General features: G+C 29.5%; 1 protein-coding gene, 2 long non-coding RNA genes and 1 pseudogene across 5 annotated transcripts in view; 3 read left to right on the plus strand and 1 right to left on the minus strand.

The window, feature by feature from the left end:
- The window catches only part of LOC145184035 (uncharacterized), a 39,825-nt gene extending 36,113 nt beyond the window's left edge, over nucleotides 1-3,712 (minus strand). For both annotated transcript variants that reach the window (XM_090094449.1, XM_090094452.1), the window contains exon 1: nucleotides 3,566-3,712. In XM_090094449.1, the coding sequence (XP_089950575.1) occupies nucleotides 3,566-3,601 (36 nt within the window). In that variant the 5' untranslated portion in view covers nucleotides 3,602-3,712. The remainder of the gene's footprint in view (nucleotides 1-3,565) is intronic.
- Nucleotides 9-1,960, plus strand: LOC149886448 (uncharacterized; annotated as a pseudogene).
- Nucleotides 3,713-4,034: 322 nt separating the features above from the next.
- Nucleotides 4,035-8,563, plus strand: LOC149886449 (uncharacterized). Its single transcript, XR_016454314.1, has 3 exons — nucleotides 4,035-4,180; nucleotides 8,013-8,162; nucleotides 8,284-8,563. It is a non-coding gene; the product is annotated as an uncharacterized LOC149886449 (long non-coding RNA).
- Nucleotides 8,564-14,896: 6,333 nt separating this feature from the next.
- Nucleotides 14,897-15,755, plus strand: LOC145183883 (uncharacterized). 2 transcript variants are annotated; one of them, XR_016454359.1, is made up of 3 exons: nucleotides 14,897-15,041; nucleotides 15,243-15,381; nucleotides 15,546-15,755. It is a non-coding gene; the product is annotated as an uncharacterized LOC145183883 (long non-coding RNA). The 2 variants fall into 2 exon arrangements; XR_016454360.1 differs by having other exon boundaries at nucleotides 14,897-15,381.
- Nucleotides 15,756-21,752: the final 5,997 nt, after the last annotated feature.

Consider the following 21,752-nt stretch of genomic DNA (forward strand, 5'->3'; position numbering starts at 1 on the left):
TCGTTTGAATGCTCGTTTTTTTTTTTTTTTTTTCAATGCTCGTTTTTTGTTACACCTTTAATTGTTCAATTTTTTAAAGCTACATTCAATATAAACCCATTCTGCATAATAATTTTTTACTTATAAATTTAACTGAAAAGTTTTTCATTGTCATTTTTACAAAAAAACCGAATAAAAACGGTGTGTTCACATTAAGAAAGATGTATTTTTAGTGTAAATAATAAAATCTTTTAGTTTTGGGGATTTTTAGGGATTGCAACACTAAAAATTGCAATAACTTCTCTTTTACATTTTTTATTGATAAAATGAGATTAACCTTTTTTTTTTTTTTGAAGATGTGAAATAATGATTATCTCATTTTTTATTTTTTCAAAAGGGTTAATTTTCATTAGTTTTTCAAAACCGAAGCTTAAGCGAAAAGGATTTTCTCTTCGTTCTGCAAAATACTAATTTATGGCACTTTACAAAATTTATTTAGTTTTTTTTTTCATAGTTTGTATTGGTTCATGCTACGGCGAATCACGTGACTGAAACGAAAACCAAGGTTTGTTAATTTCCAAAGGATCCAGAGAAGGGGAAATAGTGGAGTGATGCTGTATTATGACATTAAATCTATGTTAATTAATAGCAATCGTTGTATTGTTTTTCAGTTTAATGAAAAGCGCTTACATATACAGTCAAAAATTTTCAAGCTTGGTGTTCCATTATTTTTTTTGGAAATTTTTGATGTTTTTTCATTTAATGCTTACCACTACATTACTACTTAATCACAATTAAACTAACATTAATAAAAATACAGTATGTTTTATTTGTAGCAGTTAGATTTTTCAAGTCTAAATAAAACTTTCAGCAATCTAATATTCTGTTTGAGCATCTTAATCTCCCAAGTATTCGAATTCTAACTCAACTGGCTTCAAGAATTTGCTCAATGGAGGACTTAAGTTTGATAAAAGTATTCTTGTAAATTCAGACCCAATAAAAAGAACCTGTATTCTTTTAATCAATGAATAGTATGTTAATGTTTCCCTTCTTTACCAGAAAGGTGCTTTGTTTGATCATTCGCTAAACCATCCTGAAAAGTTAGCTACAACAATTTAATCATTCATGTCTTTTTGCAGTTCTAGAATTTATATGCAAAGTTCAACCTGTTTCAAATCTTTCAACTGACTTCCAATTAGCACAACATTGATTAATTGTTGATATATTGAATAATATTGATAATGGTAGGATATCAGCATTAAATACTGATGGTAGCCAAATAAATCAGCAATTTTTTGTAATATTTAAAACAGTTGACAGTAAAAAATGGTTATTGACATGTATATATTTATCATATGATTAAGTGCATCTTTTGAAATCAATACAAACAGTTGGTTAACAAAAAAGACTGGTCAACTTCAATTTTTGCACAATAGGGAACTTTTCTTGGCTAAATAGAGTGATTTAGAAATGTTATATAAAGCTAAGTGCAATAGTCTTTTTAATCTTTCTAAACCTACAGCTAAACCAGTTTATCCAAACCCAATAGGGACAGTCTGTAAAGTTGTGCTTGTTTTTTGTGAAGAAACAGTTGCTGCTTTTAGAACGCATCCAGACAATGAAAATGTAGCTTTTGAAGGCACTGGCATATTATATAAATTATTTCTTTTTGGAGTGGTGTTAAATGTCAAAGCACCTGGTGCTGTCATTTGCTTTTGAAGTGAATTATGTCACTCGGTTAATGATCAACAGGTATAATTACTACATGAAACTGCTGTCAAGCTTTATGAAGCTTTCAGGTAAGCGAGTCAAGCAGTTACACAAGTACCAATACTGCAATTGTAGATACATGCCATTGTTTAATTGATTTAGTGGAAATGCTATTGAGTAATAGAGCAAAATATGTTTTGTTAGGTTGATTAACAACACTTAAAAAAACTTTTTCTAAGTTTCAACAGGGTTTAAGAGGCGCATATTTTGTATAAGCTGAATTTGTAATAGAAAAAATGCATTTTTAAAGCTAGAAATTGTTATATAAGGCGTTAATGGTCATACCTGTGATATGTTGCAGATATATCTTTATTGATGAAAAAGAACTGCTGGATAGTTTGCATGATTTTGAAAGCTCAGTTAATCCAGTCAACATTAGTAACTATAGTTTGCATAGCTGGTTATGTATAAAAAACTGAAATAAAAATATATGTTGATACAACCAATCTTTAACTCAAATATGGAATAGTCTAAATAGGAGTGGACTTCAAATCCCTACTGATAGTCAAATGGTCTGATGGTCATTATTTTGCTTACTATTTTTTCATGGTCCCACTAGGCCTTTATGTATGATATTTCGTTTAACTCTTATAGCTGCCTAAGTATGGGCTTAAAATAATAAAAAACCAATGCAGAGTATATTCCAATATTTTGCTAAAGAAACATGCACTTATAATCACTCCTAGTAGTTTCAGAGAGTGCAGGATGAAAATACTGAAGTTCTCATAAATTTTGTAATTTTTTTGTTTTTACATTTTTTAAATTTTTGTTACATTCTCTCATACATTTTTATTTCTTCTTAAGCCTAATAACACAATATATTTGTAGTTGTAAATATTTACTTTAAAGTGATGTGTAAAATTATTTTTCTGTTGATCATTTTCATCATTACATTTAGGTTTTTAGTTATCCAAGAGTTGCACTTAAAATAAAATAATCAGGGATTTGTTTTATTTCTGTTGATGTTTTCAGTCTTAAAAATATGTTAACTATAAAATTGTTATTATTCTAGCAACGTGAGATACCGCAAAATTTATCGATTTTTGAACTGCTCTGATTTCGTTTGATAAGTTTATTTTTGTGAGTTATTTATGAGAAGCATCCAGTGTACCATGAATTTATGAGAAACATCCAGTGTACTATTATTTTGCTTTTAATAAAAAGATATCGTTTTTAGAAACAAAATTTTTAATGAGTCTTCAGTTTTGTTATTTCATGTGCGATGTCAAGGCCTGTTATTATAGAAGCCCGTGGTTCATGCTGATATCAAGATGGTTTTCGTAGAAACGGCTCTTGAGCTATCAATTGTAAAGTTCTTTTTTTCGGTTCATATTATGACCCGGCATTTCCTAATAAACATCAATTAAAACTGAGGAATTAACTTTTTATCTTACCTAATAGCTTCAATTAATAAAAGTGTTTAGTCTAAAGAGCTCATTTGTGCCGTTAAAATACTGTTTGAAATTGTGGCAGACATTTTGAATAGATATTTACATGTTAACTTTTTTACTCTGTCAACCTGTTAAATACTTAAATTAAACCCTCTTTAAAAACAAACTATTTGTCTATTAATGCAGTTTTTGTTCAACTGTAAAAAAAAATTGTCCCGGGCGATCAGAACGAATTCTTACAGGCAAACACTTATTCAAATAAAAAGATTTTAATTTTAGTTCAAATCATGATAGTTAACATTTTGTTTGTAGTGTGGTAAAATGCTATGGTAAAAAAAAAAAAAAATGCTGCGCTTGCGCACTTTTTTCCGGAAAATTAACAGAAATTGAAGCTTTGAAACAAATGTTTTTAAAAATTAGCTTACTATGATCCCTAAAATGATGATAGTTATCATACTCATCTTCCCAGAATCTCCCAGGAGTCGTTAGATATTATACTAAAAAAAAAAAAAAAAAACACTGTGATAACACCAAAAGTTCGATGATTGATATTCTCTTAGGAAATCATAAGGAATATATTTTATTAAATAAATTAACATTTTGTTATCGTTACTGCAGCATCTTGTAACCACAAGTCTATGTCATGCTGTGTCAGCGTATTAATACTACACTGTGCATGACCTATAAGAATCGAACATTGAGCAAACCAAGCATATAAATTTTTAATTAAATTCTTGCTAAAAGTTTTAATGCTCCTATACGTTTAATAATTAAGTTTTCGCACTATAGATTTCATCGATTCAAAGTCACAGCAAATTTTAAATCGGCATCCAGGGCGTTAAACTTTCTAATGAATTAAATTTCAATCAAATTAATACTTAAGATGGCAGTCACTACAAAACCGCTTACCAACCAAATAACGTTTAACCAAATAAACACAGAAACATTGAATTTGGGATTAAATAAAACTAAAAGTAAAGTGTTAGCTAGACAATTTTTGGAATAATAATAAATGCAAGGGGAGGGGTGAGATGCTTACGGTAACATATATTCACTAATACCTTGTTCTTAGGAAGAAAAGAAACATACGTTTTAGAAATCCTAAAATTATTTCTCTTCTATAATTGACAGCTTTGCATTTAATGCAATTGAATAAATCATATAATTTTAAGTTTGATCTCTCTTAAAAATTTTTTTCTATCTTTATTTTACAAAGTTAAGTTTGTTTTTTTTAAATTTGTTTAATAATTTTTTTGTTTAGTGTTTGTTCTACTTTTTATAACCAGCAAATGTAAATCTTCCTGGTGGTCCGTATTAGTAATTAATTCTGCCATGTTAAATCTCATCTCGTTTTTTGTTGGATAAATAAATATCGTTGTTTTTTATAAAATTTGTAATTTCTGTAAAAAGTTATTGTTAAACTGATTTAGTTGTGAATTTTTTTTATTTTTAATCTAAATTACTTTCTGCATAATTATTTAGTAAGGTCCGAACTCTAGATATGGTCAAAACTAGTTTGATACGACTCTGAGTAAAAATTTTATTTCTAGCTTCGAGAAATTTCGATTCGAGAAAAAATTTTTGCTCCAACTTTTTAAAAAATTTCTCATATTTTTTGAGAAAAAACGGTTGCTTTTGAGAAAAAATGATGAAGTTCCGAAAAAAATCAATATTTTTGAAAATTGTCAAATCCGTTTTCGGTTTTTTGTTATAAGTTACTTTCCTCCAACTCTTTTAAAACTCGACTTTTTCATTTTTAATTCGATGTGTCCTGGATAAAAGTTATTTTTTATTGTAATCCGTCACTAAATTTTGAGATAAAATAAGTTTTCTCAAGTTCTGGGTTCAAGTTCTGCCTTTTTGAATGTTGCCATTTTATGAGAACAACCTCTCAGTCATGCTTGATGCTGCTGGAATTCAAAGCCATTCCCTAGCAATATTTACAAGTAAAAGTAGATTTTCCACCATGAGAGAGGGTCAACAAATACACTAATCTTCATTTGCAGTGTTGGTTGTTCGCTGAAATGGTTGTTTGGTGTTTGCAGTATTGCTTGTTCGCTGAAAAAAAAAAAATTTAAATCCTCGAATTTTTTCGATTTATTTCATTACTTTCCGATCTCTACTAAAGATATTCGCTCTCCATTGAAAATTATCACATTCGATTAATTAGAAAATAAAATAAAGAATTCTCGAACTTTCTCAAATTTGCTTTAAATTTTCCAAACTCTTACTAAGAATTATCGCTTCCGACCAATCTTTTCGAAAAAAAAAAAAAACCTTAATTACCTTATATTTAGTGATTCTTGAGCTTACCACAAGGACTCCACCTTCTGCAAGAACTCATTATTATCAATAGAGAACTCTTCATCACTCAGGCTAGCTGAGACTTGTCTTTGTTTATAAAAGACTTGGGCAGTAGGGTGCTCAGCTACCAATTTGTTAACAAACTGGTCATAGATCTTGTACTCCTTGAGGAGAAGACCTACGTAGTATGGGTGGAAGAAGTTCCCCATGAAATAGCCAGAGGTTGTTTCCCATGGTCATTGAGTCTGGACCGGTGATTTAACTGCTCCAACAAGTCTTTGCAAAACATCCTAACAATTCCAGCTGATAGTTAATTGTCATGCTCTTTCTATTGCGCAAGATAGATTCTAAGATCTTTCTCAAGATCTTACTTGATCGCACCCATGATACCATTGTAACACAGGGACAACTTGTACTTCTTGAAGGTTGTAGGGCCTGTGGCTTAAACCCATGGATTGAAGAAATTTTCTTAACTCCTGAAGGTTGGGTTATTAGGTATTTCAAAGCTCTAAACCTAAAATTAAGTAAAATAAAGTTAACTTTAGTTTCTATCAAAATGAAAATTAAATTTATATCGAAGTTCTATCGATATTTTTTAAAATGAAGCATATTTCATCAAAAATAACTATTCTTTACCTATTCAAACTTAATGTAATGCTGAAAAAGTTGAAATTAATTGCAATAACGATTATTTTCTCAAAATTGTTTTAAAATTACTAAAAATGGCAACTTTTTCTTAAAAAATTACCTATTTGAGCAATAAACTTGATGGTATCCTTATCAGCCTCCAACTGCATCTTTTGTTATGATGGATATTTGCCAAAGTCAAGTTCAGTAAGTTTTTTTGTGTGTGTGTGACATATCCCTTTGATTGTCATGTTGAATATAGTGTTTAGAGAGCCACCCTTGCATTTTTATCTTTTGACTACATTTTTTACACACAGGTTTTAAGCTTAACCTAAATCTCTCATTTAGAAAATGCACAAAAAAAAAAAGAAACTAATATTTTCTCATAGTTTTGTTGTAAAAGTTTGAAACAAATATGGTCTTCATTCTTTCAAATCACATAAAGTGTCAAACCGTTCTAAAACACAAGAAAAAAGTGGAAGAAACCGCTTCAGAAAGTTGTACCACAAATTTTTTTTCTTAGAATTTCTGTTTTTATTGAAGAAGGTGAAGCTTACATCACATAAGATCATAAACAAATTCTTGGGGCTGCCTGTTACATCCATATATAGAAGAGAAGAAGAATTTTAATCAATGTCAAATGTCAAAAAAATGTTGTCTTCAATCTATATTTATGTTACAACTATTTTCGATTACTCCCAAAATAACCTCTTTTTTTTTATTGAAAATTATAGACTATAATTGTATTCATCTAGTTCTACATGCGTTTTGTTTATCCGTTACGCATTCTACTGATTTTTACCGTGTCTACAAGTTTTTACCATATCTACAAGTTTCTCTTGAAGTGAACGTCTGTTCAGTTCAAGAGAAACTTGTTGATATGGTAAAACTGAATTCTTTTATTACGGTCAGTGTTTTGAGCATTTTTTATTTAATTAAATTTCATTCAAATGTTTTATCATATTTATTATATTTATTACATTTAGATTGTTATATATTGTTTTTAAACGTTTCCTCTTAAACTGAAAGCTTGTTAATTTTTTATTTTTTTTTTGAGAATCTGATATTTAGTTGTTAGTATTTGTTTAATTTTTTTGATAACTCTTATTTTTGAAACTTTTCTCTTTATGCGACATTTATCGTAAGCAACTTTTTTCCTAAAATATTAGAAATTTCTCATAGGAAATCAATTCTTGTCGAGCTCTTTAAATTTATTAGGAAAATTATCGATTTTTTAGTAAAACTTACGTTTTCATTATATAAATTGTTCCGAAAAATAGTCGCAATATCGTTTAATTCGCTTCACACCTGAAGTTTGACACTCAGGATGCAGAGGAGATCACCATTTTAGTGCAGAGGAGATCACCATTTTAGTGCAGAGGAAGATCTCCTGAAGCATCAGATAAAAAAAAGTTTTTTCGACAGAGTCGAAAGTTATTATTTATATTTATCTTTCTTTAATTAATAATATCTTTCATTAATATTATAGTGCTAAAGTTTAACGTTTTTCATATCCAAACGTTTTTTATTATTACTGTTTGTAGTTTAAAAAAAGGATTTTAAAAACCAGTGGAATTCTATTGATGTTTTTCTGCCTTCTCTTTAATTTTGTGAAATGGTTATTGAAGTATTACGTCAGGCTAGCATTATCTAGTCTTATCTCCCATGCTAAACGTTGGAAGAGAGCTTGTTTTTTTTCTTTCTAAAAAGTGATAATTGCTAAAAATTTTTCCATTTCTTTTTAAAGTAAACTGATATTTAAAATAGTTTATACTTTAAAAAATCATTCAGAAATAAATTTAAAAAATAAATTGTACTTTTAAAGTAATTATTGCCTAAAAGTTAATAACTCATTTTCTTCCAACATTTAAATAGGAGACGGAACAAAAAAATTCTAACCTGAGGATTCTGTAATGAATTTGGATGATGTTTTATTTTCAGTCTCTTTCGATATAAACTATCAGATTTGAATTGGGGTTGAGCTTCTACCAAAAATTTACCGGAAAATCGGTTTCATTGTTTCTACCGATTTTACGGTAACGTGAAGTCGGTGAAATTCGGAAAATATTGATTTTCTAATAATCCTCAAAAGTGCGTAAAAATGTTTTTAAATGCTTGAAAAAACTTTACTAATAATTTAAAAAGTATGATTTAAATGTAAACAATTACTTCCTTGGTGTGATTTATTTATTGTGGTCTTTATCAATTTCAGGCAAAATGTCAGACGCTTGTAAACACTTCATCTAAAACACAGGAAAAACAGTTAGAATTACACTACACCTAAAGAACAGAAAAAAAATCAATATTTCAGTTCCACAACTGGAATGTTCAAAGTTTCGCATCTGACGTGAGAATCTTAAACACACTTTCAACTTTTTAGTGACGATTGGTAAAACGCTTTTAATCTTCTTTGAAAATTTGAAGGTACATGAATATTAATATACATCTACTAACAACCACTGGAATCTGGGGGCCTGACGCGAACCTCTGGATCTCTGCCAGTTGAAAAAGCTTTAGCAGTTTCCACCGAAAAAGTGATAGGGTTATGATTTGTGAAAAGTGACAGCGTTGTCTGATTAGAGCTTTCATAATGTTTAAGTTTGGAAAACTGATTTCAACCAAGAATCAAACTTGTTGCACCTATGGAATGCATTTGGTGGTTCAAGAAATGCTGTGCGAGAAGACTCCCTTTTAAAGTCATATACAACACATTAAAACAAGAGACAAGGATGAAGTCAGCAACGAATCAGAATCTGACACTGAACTTAGCTTTCATGGAACTGTCATGAATTAAAATATTTCCATTCCAAAAGTGAAAGTGCACTTGGAATCTCTCGTAACAAAAGTCAGAAAAGTTGTCAAGTTATTTCGATTACGATGCTCCAATCGAAAATAATGTTCTTCAAGAAGAAATTAAGAAATAACACAGAAAAAACTTCAGTCTAATCACGAGGAACTTGGCTACAAGATTCAGCTTTTTGCTTTGCAATGAAGAGTACAATTTTAAGACATTTTGAACTTGCTGTCTAGGAATTTCCCAACGAATCCAGATGACTTGGAATTAATTTTAGAAGTGCGTGGCTCAAATGAAAATCTACTTTCGGTTGAAAACGAACTTGAGAAAGTAGTTCAGCATTCGGTCATAAAAGCAGCGCCACAATTCAAACGGTGAATTCAACGACACTTTAAAGGAAATGTCAGTCAATCAATCGAACTGCAAATCTTGAACTTATGTTTAATGCACTGGAAACCATCCCTCTAACAAACGTCGAATTTGAGTCTTTTTTTGGTGTAGAATCATTTTTAACAAAATTCAATGAATGACGGCTTACTCAATAGACTTTATTTCCAAAAAGCTCATTTTTTGTTACCAGAAACAACCTTCAAAACTAAATTTATTGTGTTTCATTTACTTATTGCTGCGTTTTATGAACTTTTATGCTTTTTTTATTTTTTTTTTTTACCGTTATTTTTACTGGTAAATTTTGATTTTCTATTTTACCTGAAATTTTTTGAAAGCCGCTAAAAGCTCAACTCAAAGTTTGAATACTTTTCTCGAAAAAACTTCTTACGCAACTAACTTTTGTTTTGGTGGAAAAGAAATGCCTAATGATTTATCATGATTTACATCTGTTTAGACAACAGATTTAAGTCAAATTAAAGATTTAAGGAGAGTGAAGGAGGTAGAGGGGTAGAGGTAGGTTGTGTTTTATGGCTTTTTAAAATCTTTACCATTAAGCATTTTGAATTTTTAAAGTTTAATACAAAAAAGTTTTTTTAGAGGTGAATTTATATCGTAAACTATGATTTTAATGTTAATAAGTATTTACAAATTTTCAAACTCATCAATAACCATCAGTTAATCTGAAAATTAAGTTATAATTTATAAAAGTCTTAAGCAAAAAATTACAATTCTGCAAAGACAAAAAAATATAAAATTTCTGAAGTGCAGTTTGTGATACCATTTTTTAAAAAAATTCTAAACTCAATATTCGATTATTTATTAAAGAAGTTTCTTTTTATTTAACTACATATATTTGGATAAGAAAAACGGCTTTACAAATACTTATTGCATAATACATTAAGTTTTAATTCCCTCGTGTGCTTATACATTTTTTAATAAAACGTTCTTCAGCGTCTTCAATGAATTTTTCGAAAATATTTATACCAGAAGTTCTTTATTGATCAGCGGGAAACTTTTAAATTCGAATATGTGCTGACGTGTATGTCAATCGCCATTTTTCTTTAACGTATAAATTAGAGATAAAACAATCGAGTTACGCTTTTTAAATTCATAGACTTTTCGTTTAACTTTGAAAGCCCTTAGTTTGGCGACTTTTCTTAAATTTAAAGATGTTGAAGCCCGTTAAGCTTCGAAAAAAAATTAATTAAACGATTATAAAAAAAGTTTAAACTTAAATTTTTAATCGACTTTGAAATCTTTTAAATTTCAAAAAAAAAAAAAAAAAGTTAAACGATTATATATATTCTATATTTCTGTTATGTTACTGGTGCGCATGCTTCAACTTTTTTACATTTAGAAATTAGAACTTAGAAGGGCAGAGATTACTTGCATATACCAAACTCGTTACCACTTCACTTTAAGTCCATGTTCTTGAACCTAAACATAGGAAGATACTCATTAATTGGGATTTTTTCCAAATATGAGGGATGGAGTTTAAGTAGGAATTTAAGAGACTAGAAAGGAAGAATATAATAGTTGTAGCACAGCCACATATTAGTTATTATTTACCACTTCACTTCACTTTAAAATATAGCTTATAGAACTTGAAATAAAAGTCATTGATTTTGAACTAAAAGTCTTGAGCCTAAAACCTGAATATCACGCGACGTTCGTTTATTTACTTTTCACACGCATTCGTTTTGTTTGCTCAAACGATTTCGAAAACAGTTATTTTTGGAAGCGAATTTAAAAGCTGTAATACGATGTTGAAAACCGTCTAATTAAGTTTTTTACAACTTTTAACAATTTTGAAACACGTTCGTACACAACTTTTAGCGACGTCGAAGCTTCGTCTTCGACTTCGAAGCACGTCGAACTCAATTGTTTTATCTCTAGTATAAATTCAGTTTGTTCGTCATCTGTCCTGTTATTCGTCATCTGTCCTGTCGAGTGCTTTGTAATCTTTGTTAGAAAATTTCTTTTTCTTCAAACTTTCAAAATAGTTTCTGATGTTTTTTAAATAATCACATAGTGATTTATATCGTTTTGTTATAACCAAAATGTAAACTGAGAGATACTTTGCTTTTTTTTGAATTTTTTTGAATTTTGTTTGTTTTGTTTGTCAAAACCGAGAATTTACGTTTATAAGCATTTCGTCTCGATCATTCTTTAATGATAAAAATTGTTCATTTGTCAAAACTGTACTTTGATGATAAAGATCGATGCGATCTTTATCTTCATAGAGCTTCCCTTCATATTAATCATCCTTTTGTATTAAAAGATTCCAAAAAACTTTCCGTTGATCGAACTTTTTATAGATGATCCGGATTTATATTTTGTCAATGATACTGAAGGATAAATGGAACCAAGTTGCTTCTTAAAAAAGGAACCAAGTTGCCTCTTAAAAAAGGAACCAAGTTGCTTCTTAAAAAAGGAACCAAGTTGCTTCTTAAAAAAGGAACCAAGTTGCTTCTTAAAGATTGCTCACGATAGTTTTCTTGATTGATTGATAGACCAGATTTGAAAAGTAAATGATTGCTGATAACTCGAGGGGAAATTGCTCTCAAAACCAATATCTCTGGCTCATATTTTGCTTTAAATCCTTCAAATATCTTCCGAAGAGAATCTGCCATTCCTAGCAAGAGCTGTATCCCCTAAAGTAAAGTAAGACTCTTTGCCTAAAATAAAAAGGCAAGCTCGAAACATCTTCCACAGGTTTCAACACGTTTGACCAAGACTTTTTTTATTTTTTCTGTACAGTTGCCATCAAAGGTTTTTTAAAAAGTAATCGTCAGATGTTTCCTTTTAAAACATCTGACGATTACTTTTTGAACATCTTAGATACTGCTGGCTTTTATTAACCTACTGTTAGCATTTTTTAATGTTGTATTAAGCCAGGTTTTATTTTTTCAAAGTACTATTCAAAGAAAAATTCTTTGAATTTAATATTGTCCACCGATTAGCAACACAAATTTTATTCGGAAAATAACTTTTAACCACAGCATAGGTTGTCTAATGAAAAATCTGCAAAGTTTGCGCAAAACTTTACTTGTTATTTTCTTCATGAAAACAAATTGATGCGTTTATTCTGGTTTCTTTTAAGAAGAAACCAATAAACTAATTTTTTATTTAATTAGAAAAACTAGTTGCCAACAGATATCTCCAGCCTCAACATTAATTATATCGTAAAGTTTGTCAAAATTAAATGCTGGAAACATAAATCTCTTAGAATTCAATAGAGCAATCATGAGTTTCCTGATGTACACGAATACACGAATTTACTTAAATTATGTGAATATTTAATTGTGTCTAGAGTAAAACAAATGGTTGTCTGCAGATTTGTATTTTGTACAGTTTCTAAAATGCCAGCGAATCGCTGGAGAGGTTGTCTGTGGTATTTGCACGATATTATCACAGATAGCAAAATTATTAAAATTAGAATTGATTAGGGATATTAGAGACTCTGTCATTTACCAATCTCCAAACCTGTTTCACGGCATGCTTTAACATCAATAAACTGCTACATTTAATACCAACCAACTTAACCCTTTTACTACCAAAAGCGGCCGAAAATAAAAAAATATTTATACCATTAAATTTACCGGTTAAATCTTCCGTAAAATTAGCAAAATAACATGACTTATTTTTATGTAAAAAAGGTTGAAGTCGCAAATATATTAAAATAAGAAAAGACATTTAGTATTTTTTATTAAAATAATATCATAAAGTTACATAGTTATATGGACTTAACTAGTTCAACTAAATAATAAAAACTAACTTAAAATATTTTATTTCTAAAATTTTTTACAATTTAAAAATAGAACACAATTTTAACAGTTAAAATAATAAAAACAATATCATAAGAAAGTCTATGTAACGCTGCCGAAATAATACGGCATGATAATATTTTTATTTTCAAGCGCCAGAAATAGTCGGCACAACTTATTTAGCGGTAGTTAAAGGGTTAAAAACCACAGTTATCATCTATATCAATGCGCACATTAATCACCATGACAATTATCACCATGAGATACTAAATTTGAACTTTTCTTAATTTTAGAACTAATTTAAAACCTTTATCAATTCTATTCAAAGCTTGATTTAACGTCAACGTATGAAAAAGATCAAAAACTCTTCAAATAATAAATAGAAATATCAAGTTCATTTGAAATATTTTCTTTTTCCTCATCGATTCTCAAATAAACAACTTTCCAGCATACGAACATTTTGTTGACTTACACCCGTTGTTTTGATGAAAGCATTGTTGTAATAAATTAGTTTTATCACATATATTCCACATGCAGATTGGTATCAATATTTATGCTTTTTCTTCTAGTTGCTTGCATTCTCAATAGTAGTTTGTTAATGACAAAACATCTTTTTTCTGAAACAAAAGGGTTTCGTATTGTTTTGAAAACCTTTGTTTTATTTTAAAATGCACGAGAAAAGGGTCTTTTTGCAATGATGAAGAGACAGAAAGCAAAGAAAGCTTTAAGGCTCCTTAATTGTGTAGAGCTTGTGTAGAGCTTGTGTACACTTCGTTGCCAACGGTTTTTTCCTTTTTAATACCACTTCAGGTAGCAGCACTTCAGGTATGCTATCAACAAGACCACTTCAGGTAGCAGCACTGATTTGGCATTTTATTGTTGGGCTAGCAGTTCTATTTGAATACAAAATAAATGTATAATTCATCAGAAAAATAACTTTATATTTTTCAACAAGAATGTGGTTTTTGATGTCTTGTTTTTTCATCGTTTTTACCATGTTTTTGCGATTTTTATAAAAATATTTCATGTTTTCTGCCCTTTTTTTCCTTCGTTCTCTGTCCCTAATAACTGCATTTAATAGAAGCGATTTTTTTTATTATGGTTTGAGATAAGAACTACAAATGCGATAGATTTATCAATTTATTTTCAGCAGAATTTTACCAATAAAGGTTTATTGCGTCAGAAAGTAAAAAAAAGGATATTGCAAAAGTGTATAAGTAGTAATTGTTTTTTTTTAGCCATTATGGTCATATGCATGCATACACCTGTGTTAAGCACCAAGCATCAGCTAAAGTTGCTTTCTCAAAGTAATAAGCACAATATTTACAGCAATTATGTGGTTAAAAAAATTTGCGCTAAGGTTTACCAGGCTGAGTTAATAAAATTTGCAGTTTCCATAGTTTTTAAGTTTTTTTTTATGATTTTTGAAATAATTTTTGTAAAAATGTTTAGGAGAAAAACGATTTAACTGTGGATTTATGCCATTGGTTGGACTACCCATTATTTTTAGTGGTACTAGAGATCATTCGAATGCATTCTAAGATCTAAAGACCACTAGGAGCATAAATCAAATCGGATCGTAAAATAATAAATTTGTACGATTCAATGCGTAAGATACATCGGTTTTCATGAAAAACAAAAAAGATCTGCAAATCATCAAAAAAGAACGCGATGATAGCTAAAAAAAAATATTCTCAAGGAAGCATTTTTTTTTTTTTTTTTTTAAAATATCGTATTTTTTTAGGAGCAGATAAAATCGTCAATAGCGTGTGACGTAATTAAACTGTACAAGAAGGGCAGGTATTTTTTAAACATAGCGATTTGTAAAACACCAAAAACAAAAGACACACTGCGCTTTCAGTTGAGATGAAAAATTCGTGAAGATCACAATAACCGCAATTGTAAAAAAAAGATTTTCTCGCATAAAAGCAATTTTTTGTAACGCGTTAAAAACTGACTGCTATAATTGATTTTTGACCTTCATTTTATGATGGAGGTGCCGAGTTCAGACGCTTTGTGGTAAGCTTTTGTTGTAGCCGCAAATAATTGTAGATGCCTTAGTGCTAAAATTATAATTACATCTAGCATCACGTGATCGAAAAAGTTTCTATAAAAACAGAAAATCAACAAGTTTTATAAAGCAAGCATAAATTAATTTTTACATTGTTTAACAAAATTTTACTTTAAAATGCATGCTCTCGCTGCTCTTCTTATTCTAAGTTTAGTGGTATTTGGAGAAGTGACCGCGGTTTGTAGCCCAACTGCATATTCTGCTTCTGCATGTCAAACTATTTGTCAACATTCGCTGAACTGCTTCTATTTTACTTGGAATCGTGTCAGCTATGCATGTTATTTAAAAGTTAGTATTATTTTGCTCTTAGACGATTTTTCAATGCTTTACTAACCCCTTCTCCAGTCATTTTTAAATTCAAAAGCAAATGTCAAATCTTTTTGTTCGTATAGTTCCAACTCCAAGATTTTTTTTTGTACAATATTGTAGTCGAGTGTTTTTTATCGTTTTAGGCGAGTAGTGGATGGACAAAACTTTATCATAGGGATGCTGTTGGTGGTAAAGCTTGGGGACCATTGTTGTATGGAGTCGATTATAACGGTGGCGATTTAGATAATTGCTAATGGCTTGTACAAATTTTCCCAACTTCTTAATGTTTGAACACTTTGAAATGATATTCTTGTAAATGAATGATTGTAGAACAGCTGTAAAAGTCAATTTAGTATTCTTATTTTTATTTTATCTTTATTTTTTCGTTTTGGACTTCTTACCGAAGAACTCGAATTATGAAAAAGGCCAAAATAAACTTTTTATTGTACTTCAGCCAAGTTTTCCCGCTCTTCAAATAAAATTTCCTATTCTTAGGCAGCTATTACAGTTATGGTAGGTTTTAATGTCTCTTATAATACTGCTACTCATATGCAACGTTATAAATTTTTTTCACTAATTATGCATTGTTTTTTTTTTTCCAAAAAAAATGAACCTATCAGAATTCAAAAAATTTAGTGAATTGCACACCAACCCATCAGAAAGTATTTTTGATTTCAGGAAAATTGAAAATTATCCTGATTGACGATCGGCCTCACGGCGAATTTCTATCAAATGAATCAAATGAATCAGCCGAAGAGATAAAATACTCTAGTCTGTCAAATTGTTTAGATGAAAATGAGCAGCGAAACAGCAAACGTTTTGCAAAGGGCTTGTAAACTTTCAACTTTTTGCATCAAAAGTTTTCTTTAAAAAAAGCAACCAATCAGAGTAAGAGAAAAACCTAAAGCCGAACAACTAAGATTTAAAATGGAAAAGTCGAAGAAATTCACTTTAAAGCATTGTGGTTTATTGTTCAATTGTTGGTTTATTATTGAGTAATTATAAAATAGTTAGTAGTTACATTATGTAAGCTTACATAATTAAGCTTAATTAATTGATTGTAGAGAATGTGGCCATGCTTTTTTTTTTTTTTTTTGGGGGGGGGGGGGGGAATAATTTATCTCTTTTAGAAGATAGAGTAAAAAAAATAAAAGCTGAAATAAAGAAAACGTAAAGCTGGAGTAAATTTTTATAACAACATTCCGCATTATTACACTTCAATTTTCCATTTGTTTTAAAACCCAGTAAATCGAAACTTATATTCCATCAAGTGGTAAAAATCGCTGATCGGTAAATTATTTTCTTAACAAAATGGCTCTTGTTGATTTTACTGTAAAGTGGATTTCAAGACATTTTTAAGGGTTTGTGGAATTGTTAAACCAATCAAACTTTTTTTTTTTGGAATGAAAAAAAAAAAACTCATTTGAGGTCCTTGATGAATATTTAAGATTTACAAAATCTGAAGTTGTATCTTTGGAGAAGAGAAAAGATTGATCTCGCTCAGAATGTTTTTAGTTTTTCAAAAAAAGCTTGCATATTTTAGAGTGACCATGCTTTAAAACTTTTTTTTTTCTTAATTGATGATAATTATTTTTTAAATGATGATAATTATTTCTAATCCTTCAGATCAGTATAACGATCATAAAATTGAAACATCAAGAGAAAAATAAACAGAATTTAATTGAAGACTTTCAAAACAGGCATAAATAGTTTTCATGCGCTTAAAGAGCTTTAGAAATTATTATCATCATCAAATAAGTCTCAAAATTGTTAGTTGTCCGATTCTTTCAAATTTATTTGGGATGGAACTTCAAGATGATCAAATTTGTTTGGGATGGATCTTCAAAATGATCAAAATTTTCTAATTCAAATTTGTTTTTATTATAACCTGGAATTTCACGGGGGTTCATTAAAAAATGTTCTTTTTGCTTCATTATGGCAAATGTATTAAAATGGATTTGCACACAGGATACATTTTTTTGTTTTTGAAAATGCTTTTTCTATTGAATGCAACTCTTCGGCTCATATTTTGCATATATTTCTAGTTTATTCTGTTAGCAATATCAAAGATTGTGAATACATCAAAATCATCATCAAAGCCATGATTATATTATTTTAATACATGAGATGATTATTGTTTAAGGGACCAATTTCTGTCTTGCGAAGTTTTAACCGCAACCTCGCGTTTGCCACAAAAGCGACGATTACAACCGACGCATCGTGATTTTAATTAATTGCTTGCGTTTAAATGTAACGCGTTACAAAGAAAGAGATCATTAAAAAAAAGGGGAAAAAAAAAAGAAAAAAGAAAAACCTTTTGTGATATTTAAATACCTGATTTGTTTACCTTTTCAGACCATTTTTTTAAAAGTTTTTAAAATTAACTTCGCTTTCTTAATGATGATATGGTTTTGAATAAATGGATTTTAGAGTTTTCGACGTATTAAATTTCATAGGAGTTATTTATTCTGATTTTCACACTAACTACAACTTTCCTAAATCTCATATTTACTGACCAAAAACTCCATCATAATTTGTTTAAAGTTACATACCGATATTGCTACATGTGTTCACACTTATCTTAATTCGTTCGATGTAAGAAATTTCCTAAGTTTAGAACTTAATAATATTTAAATTTTTTAGAAATTTTGACTTCATCTTTCACAGCCAAAATGGTGTAAGGGTCAGTTTCCACTCATCCTTTTTAGCTACAGGAAAGGGAAAGGGATGGGAAAATCACGTGAGAATGCGCAATCATTACTATCCCTTTCCCGTTCCTGTAGCTAAACGGATGAGTGGAAACTCATTAAATAACAAATGCTACTTCTCCATCCACGCAACTCATGCCTCAAAAAAAAATCTGTTTGAAAAAAACCTATTCTTTGACAGTTAATTTAACAATGACGCTGCTCTTTTTCCCGTTTTGTTATTTTTACTTTGCGGGTAAGAGAGCACCGTCGTTTATCATTTCATAAATTATGATGGTTTGCGGTAAGTTTTTATTTTTAACCACATATTAAAGACGTTTAAGTGCTCAAAGTTCAATTACATTATAGCAATCACGTGATTGCTATAATGTAATTGAACTTCCATAAAAGCTTAACAGCAATCCAAAAAAAAGTTGCATTACCTTTGTTTTATATCTGATACAAGAGAATCCGTTTAGTTTTGTTTTTGTTTCATAAAGGTACATTTTATGTTAATGTCACCAGTATATGTGTAACTAACTATACCTGTGTACAACTTATTGAGGACAGGACTTTTCTTATTTTTAGAATGAATGCTCCCGTTATCTTTCTAGCCCTTAGCTTATTGGCATTTGGAGAAGTGACAGCCACTTGTAAACCATTTGCACGTCAAGCTTATGATTGCAGAAAGATCTGTGAAAATACATCCAATTGCTACTATTTTACTTGGAATCGCGTTAATTTTAGATGTTTTCTTAAGGTTCGCATTTTTAACAAGATTTCCCACACAGCATCTTTTTAAGAAGAATTCGTTTGATTTTAATTTTCCTTTTTAGGCAAGCAGTGGCTGGACAAAAATCTATAGCGAGGACGCTGTTGGGGGTCATATTGGAGAACCAAACGAAGAAGGAGTCGATTATAACGGTGGAGATTTACCGGACTGTTAATAACATACGCCAAAGTCATCTCTTTATTAACATAATTGATAATGACTTCTTATCAATTGTATGAATTCAAGATAGATATGAAATTCTTAAAAATAAATATTTTTAGTAATTTTATTGCCCGCATTTGCCTTGTATTCAATCACATCCTATACATCAAAATGACCCTTGGATATTTTATCAAGCATCGACGTTTGGATTTTCCGTTAATAACGAAAATAACGAATTGAAGTGTAAATTTCGATTGGAAAAAAAGTGTCATCGGAATGATGACAGTTCCGGTATATACCGAGGTTTAAACTAACTACAATACCGGTTAAAATTTTTTTACCGATATTTTGTCGTAATCATTCCGGTAACACTTTTTTTTCCAGTATCAAATCGGAATGATAACGATACGGAAATGAAACGATACGCAGATGCTTATTCGATAACAGCACGGACCTATAAGAGATGGACGTGCAACCTATTGTTTTTTTTGCGAACCATGCTCGTTGCGCATTGTTACAAATCTTTTGTTTTAAACAATAGAAATTAAATTATATTAAAGTCTGTTGGATTCGTTGAAAGTTTTTGGTCTCGTCTAACCAGTCACATCAACTTGCTTTTAGTTATTCATGAAACCAGCAATAGAATCAGGTTTTAAGCCTAATTTTATATAGCTTGACATTCTTAATATTTTAAGAAATAACGCTGATGATGATATAGAAGTTGAGATCACTTAACTACTTTAGTACATGTATAACTTGAGATATAATAAATAATACAAAATATCAACTAGTTTTGTAGCTACCTAGAGCACAATGGTTTCATGTCCAGGGAACTACTCCATCTACTATATTGCTGTAGACTTTTAGTTTATGAATATTATAGAATTTTCTATTTTTATGTTTAACAACAGAAATATATACAATTAATGATAAATAACTTATACATAAAATGAATGTAAATACAATAAAGAAAAAAATAATTTTGTTTTAAAGAATTTAGCAAAGCCAATTTATGGCAAACCGCAAGAATAACTAAGTATTTAACATTAACATACCATGATTTACCAGCTATATATAAACTAATTTTTATTTGACAAAAACAAATGGGTTATTATGTGCTTTTTATGGCAAATGAAATAATATATGAAATATGAAAAACGAAAACATGAGATATCTGACCGCATTTTGTAAGATAATTATAAATTTGAATAACCTTTTAAAAGGTTTTGCTTTATCAAATGAGTAATAAAAAATCCCATTAGAAAAAACACCTACTAAAAAATAATGCATAGTGGAATATATATTATGGAGCTTATAGAGTAGTCGAGGCAAAAAATGGCGACATATCGGAAAAAATGCTCAAAAAATACACAAAATTAAGCCTGGTGAATAAAGGACCAAGGAGTTGAATGAAACCAGACCTTGACAAAAAATTTTATTTAAGCTTTTTTATATTTCGCTATACTTTTTTTAGTCATTTTAAAATTATCCTTACAGGTCTATTTTATTATTGACGGAACTTTGTTTACACGAAAAAAGTTCCTAAATTTACAAATGTTTATCTCGGAAAAATGATAAAAATCTGTTAGTGCCGACAACTAATTTCCTTTACCTTGGTGTAATTTGTTTAGTAAATTTGTCAATGCGTGAATTAGTTACTTTATCCTGAACAGTTTTATTAATCTAAATAGAGTTTTTAAATAATCTATCTTTATATATTACTTTTATTTTTTAATTCTTTGTTGCTTGGAAAATAACTGGATTTTAACAAAAGTATTAATTAGTATGAGACCATGCAAGTCTAATTCAAATACTGATTTGACATTCGTCTTCAAAAATATACATTTTTTTACTTCATTGTAATCCAAAGTTGCTTTTTTTCTTTTTCTTTTTAACCTTAAAAAAATTTTTTTTCCTTTGTTTCCAATACATGTGTTTTTTTCAACTTTAAACGGCACCTGCTCAGTTAAAAGCGTTTGATTTGGCATCCCTCAGAGATAGGTCTTATTTTTATTATCTACATTAATGATTTTATTCTTTCTGTAAAGCAATTAAATACTTATCATTTTGCTGATGATACCAATCTTCAATTAACAACAAATCCTCTCAAAAAACTAAATAAATATATTAATCCATTTTGCTTGAAGTCTTAAGACGCAACATCACTTTTCTAAGAAAATTATCAAAAGTCTTTGTCAAGTAATATAGCTTATCTTGGGGTTTTGATAGATGAGAAACCTTCATTCAAAGCACACATGAATGATCTTACTCTCAACGTAAGCCGTTCCCACTGCATAACTTCGACATCAACTTTGGAACATTACTATCAATGTATCACTCAACTTTTGTGTCACATTTAATATATAAATGTCAAGTTTGAGGAATTGTGTGAGACAATTGAAGTTTTGAGAGTTTGATTGTGACTTTTAAATTTAAAAGACTAACGATTTTTTTAAGAATAATAACCTTTTATAATCAGTGAACGTGTTTCTAAGCACCACTTTTTGAATTGAATCGATCGATGAAGAAATCGATTGATTATAACGAACAAAACTAATACAAAGAACTCATATTTTCGAGCATGAAATCGATTCAAAGATTCTATCATAAAAAAACCAGTTAAAAAGAAAAGAATTTTTTAAAATATCGAGAACGGTCTGATGAAAAAAAAAAATAACTTAGACTTGTGTAAAATCTGGTGTACATTTCTTAGGGAGATTATTGATAGA

This window comes from Hydra viridissima, unplaced genomic scaffold (assembly GCF_058129835.1).
Source record: "Hydra viridissima isolate aposymbiotic clone 2 unplaced genomic scaffold, HvirCarnegie_v1 scaffold_7, whole genome shotgun sequence".
Taxonomy (NCBI): Eukaryota; Metazoa; Cnidaria; class Hydrozoa; order Anthoathecata; family Hydridae; genus Hydra; species Hydra viridissima.